The sequence below is a fragment of the Coregonus clupeaformis genome, chromosome 16 (genome assembly GCF_020615455.1).
Source record: "Coregonus clupeaformis isolate EN_2021a chromosome 16, ASM2061545v1, whole genome shotgun sequence".
Lineage (NCBI taxonomy): Eukaryota > Metazoa > Chordata > Actinopteri > Salmoniformes > Salmonidae > Coregonus > Coregonus clupeaformis.
The window spans coordinates 54,570,863-54,577,557 of NC_059207.1; the positions used below are offsets into that span (position 1 = coordinate 54,570,863).

Genomic DNA, 6,695 nt, shown 5'->3' on the forward strand with positions numbered 1-6,695 from the left:
TCTCCAAAACCGCATAAAAAAGCCAGACTACGGTTTGCAACTGCACATGGGGACAAAGATCGTACTTTTTGGAGAAATGTCCTCTGGTCTGATTAAACAAAAATATAACTGTTTGGCCATAATGACCATCGTTATGTTTGGAGGAAAAAGGGGGGCTTGCAAGCCGACGAACACCATCCCAACCGTGAAGGACGGGGGTGGCAGCATCATGCTGTGGGGGTGCTTTGCTGCAGGAAGGACTGGTGTGCTTCACAAAATAGATGGCATCATGAGGAAGGAAAATTATGTGGATATATTGAAGCAACATCTCAAGACATCAGTCAGGAAGTTAAAGCTTGGTCGCAAATGGGTCTTCTTAATGAACAATGACCCCAATCATACTTCCAAAGTTGTGGCAAAATGGCTTAAGGACAACAAAGTCAAGGTATTGGAGTGGCCATCACAAAGCCCTGACCTCAATCCTATAGAAAATGTGTGGGAAGAACTGAAAAAGCGTGTGCAAGCAAGGAGGCCTACAAACCTGACTCAGTTACACCAGCTCTGTCAGGAGGAATGGGCCAAAATTCACCCAATTTATTGTGGGAAGCTTGTGGAAGGCTACCCGGAACATTTGACCCAAGTTAAACAATTTAAAGGAAATGCTACCAAATACTAATTGAGTGTACTGAGTGTACTTCTGACCCACTGGGAATGTGATGAAATAAATAAAAGCTGAAATAAATCATTCCCCTTACTATTATTCTGACATTTCACATTCTTAAAATAAAGTGGTGATCCTAATTTACCTAAAACAGGGAATTTTTACTAGGATTAAATGTCAGGAATTGTGAAAAGCTGAGTTTAAATGTATTTGGCTAAGGTGTATGTAAACTTCTGACTTCAACTGTAGCTATGGTGATTAATGGCACTGCCAAGGTGGAGAAGAGGTCCAGGAAAATAGATATCATTGTGGATACGGCGGAGCGGTTCCTGGGACTGAAAGGAACCATTTTTCGGCGGTGGAGTTGCATGGAGTATTGTCACAAGCCATACTGTACCACCCTCTTAGGCCCTAGAACCTGAGAAGAGAGATATGGAGATTTGAAGGAAGAAGTGGGAGTTTTGTTTTGGTTTAGTCAACATACTATTTTTATCAGTGGTGTCAAGTACCACTTAAGTCATTTTTTGGGGGGTCTGTACTTTACTTTAGTATTTATATATTTTTAACAACTTTTATTTTTTATTCACTACATTCCTGAAGAAAATAATGTACTTTTTACTCCTACCTTTTCCCTGACACCCAAAAGTACTTGTTACATTTTGAATGCTTAGCAGGACAGGGAAATGGTCCAATTCATGCACTTATCAAGGGACCATCTCTGGTCTACCCTACTGCCTCTGATCTGGCAGACTCACGAAACACAAATGCTTCGTTTGTAAATTATGTCTGTGTTGGAGTGTGCCCCTGACTATCCGTAAAATGTTTTATCAAAAAAGACAATTGTGCCGTCTGGTTTGCTTTTACTTTTGATACTTAACTATTTTCAACCAAATACATGTTTTTTTACTGGGTGACTTTCACTTTTACTTGAGTCATTTTCTTTTAAGGTAACTTTACTTTTACTCAAGTATGACAATTGTGTACTTTTTCCACCACAGATTTTAATTTGTTTTGATTCAGTTAGTTTTCCCAATCGCGTATGGATTTTCTTTTTACCTTGTTTTTTCAACCCGTCCAGTTGGTGGCGGAAATACACCTTGTTGGGTTGTAGTCCGCCATAAAACCCACAGAAGAAGAAGAAAAATATCATGGCGGCCTCCATTAGGTTGCTCGCGCGGAGAATTGTTCGTGACGCTTCTCGAAATATCAACAGCAGCGTGTCTGGTCGAATAGTCAGGTCGAGTTGCCCTTCAAATGTTTCAGCTTGTCGATGTTTCAGCGATGGTGCCGCGGACAAAAGTACACATTTCGGCTTCGAGACTGTGCCCGAAGGAGAGAAGGCAGAGAGAGGTAGATAGCTACGTTAATGGTGCTCGGATATTTATTTATTGATACGCCTAGCTTGTTGGTTCAGTTGGCCATTAATGCCCGACCTTGGATTTTATGTTCATTGCAAATGTATCTCAAAGTCTGTAGAGGCAAACCACTTTACCTCTTTAATTTAGTTAACGTTATCTAACTTGAAAATCGATTGTTAACCTTGCTCTAGAACGATCAGCGTGTGAAGTCTAAGTTTTGCAACGGTTAGCCGTGCATGCGCCAATGCTGGTGTAATATGGGGTGTATCTCGGCTTCTAAAGTAGCTTCCTATCCTCGTCTTGTCCATGTCTAATGTCTCCTTCATCTGTAATGGGGTACTGCTAATTCAAGAAAATCACAGTGAAACACACATGTCTGATGACAGTATTGTACCCAAAATGATCCATTCCCTGTCCCTGATATCGACTCGCTTCCTTCAAAACATTAACCCAGAGATTTTTATAGTTATGTTAATATATAGTTATGTTCATCTATAGCCCTGTTCATCTGTGGTCAACCCTTCACCTTTGCCTGTATGTGTATCTCCAGTTTACAAGGTGTTTGAGAGTGTGGCCCAGAAGTATGATGTGATGAATGATGCTATGAGTCTGGGGGTCCACCGGCTCTGGAAGGACATGCTACTCCACGTTATGAACCCCCAGCCAGGCATGCGCCTACTGGACGTAGCTGGAGGAACAGGTAGGCTTCCTATTCAGTGATCATAACAGTAGTCCTTATGTAGCACAGGTGATTTTGAATCAAGCTCTCGTGTTAAGCTAGCCCTGCCTGAGACTTGTGTTGTTCACATCCCACCTGTTACACACACTTGTACCTCAATTTTTCTCTGTCAATTCAAATACATCACTTCAACTGTGCACCTCCAGGTGACATCTCCTTCAGATTCCTGGACTATGTGAGGTCTCAGCAGGAGCGTGTTGCACGGCGGACTGCCCGGGCCAACCAGACCCCCTCATGGCAGGAGATATCAACCAGCTACACGCCCCCCACAGAGGGAATAGAGATGGAGACAGAGGCCAGAGAGTCCAGGGCCGTCGTCTGTGACATCAACAAGGAGATGCTAAAAGTGGGCAAACAGAAAGCAGAGAGCATGGGCGTCAGTAGTGGTAGGGAGATTTAATATCAAGTTTTTATTGAATTACTATGTTATATTTGATATTATCTGGTGTATCACCTCACCTATTGATTAGTCAATCTACTATCTTTATTATTTATATGCATACAGTATTACCCTCCATTTACTATCTTCCTGTAGTACACCATTTTACCCTCATTAGACATGTATGTGGACTGTGCTTTCAGTAAGTAGTCATGATTTCTGTTGGCTTTACTGAGTATATGATGTGATATAACCCTGTATGTTTTTCTCACCTGTGTGTCACAGGCCTGTCCTGGGTGGTAGGAGATGCAGAGGAGCTGCCTTTCGATGATGACCAGTTTGATGTGTACACCATCGCTTTCGGCATCCGTAATGTCACCCACATAGACCTGGTAATCTCCTTCTCAATCGCAGTGTAGGACATTGTGAAGCCCCCTGCAAAGGCTGGCTGCCTTTTTTTTTTCTTAGGTACTCCTGGCAAGCAAGGAAATAAACATTTGTCTTTAATCTTGCATTAATTGTACACCAGAAATCGAACTTAATAATGTAGCCAAATAGAATACTCTTCTACGGGCCAATGCTTACCAACAATTATAAAATAAAATGTTTTTTCCTCTGTCTTATTTCCAGGCCCTACAGGAGGCTGTACGGGTGCTGAAGCCAGGGGGAAGGTTCATGTGTCTGGAGTTCAGTAAAGTCACCAACCCACTGCTGTCCAGGCTCTACGATGCCTACAGTTTCCAGATGATCCCAGTGCTGGGGGAGGTGATCGCTGGTGACTGGAAGTCTTATCAGTACCTGGTGGAGAGCATCAGGAAGTTTCCAGACCAGGTAAGAATGAATGATTCAATCATCCTTCTGTACCTATTCCGTCTGGCCCTTTGGTGGCCAGAATTATGCCAAATAGATTTCTCTGAAACGATCTTATTCTTCAAATACTGCCCGAATAAATTACATCAGTTCCTGTTGTTTATAATTCAATTGGATATTGTGTACGTTTGTATACCTAAGTTTTGCTGTATGTTTTTACTGAACTGTTTCTCTCTCCTCTCCCTCTACAGGAGACGTTCAAACGAATGATTGAGGAGGCAGGGTTCTTTTCCGTCCGCTACCACAACCTGACAGGAGGAGTGGTGGCCCTCCACTCTGGATTCAAGCTGTGAGCAGAGCAGTGCTGATCTAGGATCGGGTACCTACTGTCGATTATAATTGTATTCATTAGGATCTAAAAGGCAAAACTGATCCTAGATCAGCCCTCATGCACTGAGACAATTTATGAATATGGGCCCTGGACTCTAACCAGTCAAGGCCGAGGCCCAGTGTGAGACAGACAGCTCCTCTAGGGTATGTGTGACTGGGGTTTTAAACCCAAGCAGATCCCACTGCAAACATCCAAGGAAACAATATACACAGAAATGGAAACACTGACATGCTGTCTACAATATTTGTGCATTATATTTATTTTTCTGATGGTTTGAGGAAAGGCTGTTTTTTCTCAGTGGGTACAATAAATCTATTTAGCAGGTTTCATTTTGGGGTTACAATGTGAACCCAACCTCTGCTCACAGGTCCTCTAGAGGCCAGAAGTTCTGTCCCAAATGGCACCCTATTTCCTATATGGACCCTGGTCAAATGTAGTGCACTATATAGGGAATAGGTTCCCATTTGGGATGTAGCCTGAGCGACCAATGGGAGGAGCACTTCGCAAAGGGAGCATCATGACACCACAATTTAAAATCTCAATATTTTTTGGTGATGTCAACCAAAAAGTGTCAACCGGTTTTACAATAAAAGTAAAGGCCTACAAACCTAAGTCCTCTTTTGTGCTTTAGCAATCCAATATTGTTTCCCGCTTTCAAAATAAGTACTAACTACTGTGAAACATCTTTAAATGCTTGATTTAGTGAGATTCGGATGGATTTTCTAGTCACTTTTCCCCATCTGGATAGAGCAGTCATCCCATGTGAAAAGTCCTATTACCCTCCTCTGGTCAACTGAGAAACTACATTACAGAAACTACAGAACACATGATCACTCTGAAAGTTATGGATTGATATGGTCCCCTGTTGCTGAAACTTGACTGAAATAACCCTGAACCACACAAAGCCACTAATTGTGTACAAATCAATCAAATAAAACTTTATTGAAAGCATATTTTAAAATCGCAATACATTTTACAGTAAAACAATAGGATGAAGGAGAATTTTCTGTTTTAAATTAAACCGAAAGCAATAAAAGAGACGAACGCAAGAACATTCAAACAAAAGATGTGTAAAATAATAGTGACAGAGAGCCTCACAACAGAGCATTGTTTTATGGAGACTCATTTTCTGTTTTCTTTTGTCTTTTATTATGACTCCTGGCCAGTCATCACAGGGATCTGAGGACGGTCCGATTGTTGTGGCCACTGAGTTGTTTTTAACATTTGAATACAGCTGTTTAAAATGCAGTTGTTCAGTGTAAATGCATTGCTGAGTATCATATGTACTAAGATTTATATTAGCAGGGGTGGACTTAGACTTAGCAAGGCCAGTCCCCTTTTATAGTAAAGACGTAATTAAACTGTAAAAATGTATTACCTTTTTAATGTGCCCAGAACACAACCAGTCATGATGTTTTCATAATTGTCAAACAGATCACTTTAAAAAGTAGGTTACCTTCGCACGTTGATCCAAAATAATTCCAGCATCCGAACAGTGCACTGTGCACCAGCCAACTTTCCTTCAGTTCGCAAGCGGCTGAAACGATCTCACCGGAGAAATCACCCGAGAGAGTGAAACAGCGCCCTTCTGTCTCACTATATGTAGCCCGTGCATCTGACACTGTCTGGCCAAAAAGAGTATGACATGCCATACTCTTTTTGGCCAGACGGCATCAGATACATGGGCTACACATACAGTGCATTCGGAAGGTATTCAGACCCTTTGACTTTTTCCACATTTTTTTACGTTACAGCCTTATTCTAAAATTGCTTAAATTGTTTTTTCTCATCAATCTACACACAATAGCCCATAATGACAAACCAAAAACAGTTTTTTATAATTATTTGCTGCAATTTATAAAAAATACTGATATCACATTTACACAAGTATTCAGACCCTTTACTCAGTACTTTGTTGAAGCACCTTTGGCAGCGATTACAGCCTTGACTCTTCTTGGGTATGATGCTACAAGCTTGGCACACTTGTTTCTCCCATTCTTCTCTGCAGATCCTCTCAAGCTCTGTCAGGTTGGATGGGGAGCATCGCTGCTCTCCAGAGATTTTCGATCGGGTTCAAGTCCGGGCTCAGGCTGGGCCACTCAAGGACATTCAGAGTCCTGCCCAGAAGCCACTCCTGCGTTGTCTTGGCTGTGTGCTTTGGGTCATTGTCCTGTTGGAAGGTGAACCTTCGCCCCAGTCTGAGGTCCTGAGCGCTCTGGCACAGGTTTTCATCAAGGATCTCCCTGTGGGGTGGGGGTGGTGCAATGCAAATAGTCTGGGTAGCCATTTGATTAGATGTTCAGGAGTCTTATGGCTTGGGGGTAGAAGCTGTTTAGAAGCCTCTTGGACCTAGACTTTGCGCTCTGGTACCACTTGCC

General features: G+C 42.2%; 1 protein-coding gene across 1 annotated transcript; it reads left to right on the forward strand.

Annotated features, from left to right (window-relative positions):
* Window positions 1–1,750: 1,750 nt before the first annotated feature.
* Window positions 1,751–5,740, forward strand: coq5 (coenzyme Q5, methyltransferase). Its single transcript, XM_041900619.2, has 6 exons — window positions 1,751–1,990; window positions 2,549–2,698; window positions 2,884–3,123; window positions 3,402–3,508; window positions 3,747–3,947; window positions 4,178–5,740. The coding sequence occupies exons 1-6, from the start codon at window positions 1,789–1,791 to the stop codon at window positions 4,277–4,279; spliced, it is 1,002 nt and encodes a 333-aa protein (XP_041756553.1). The 5' UTR covers window positions 1,751–1,788; the 3' UTR covers window positions 4,280–5,740.
* The last annotated feature ends 955 nt before the right edge of the window (window positions 5,741–6,695 follow it).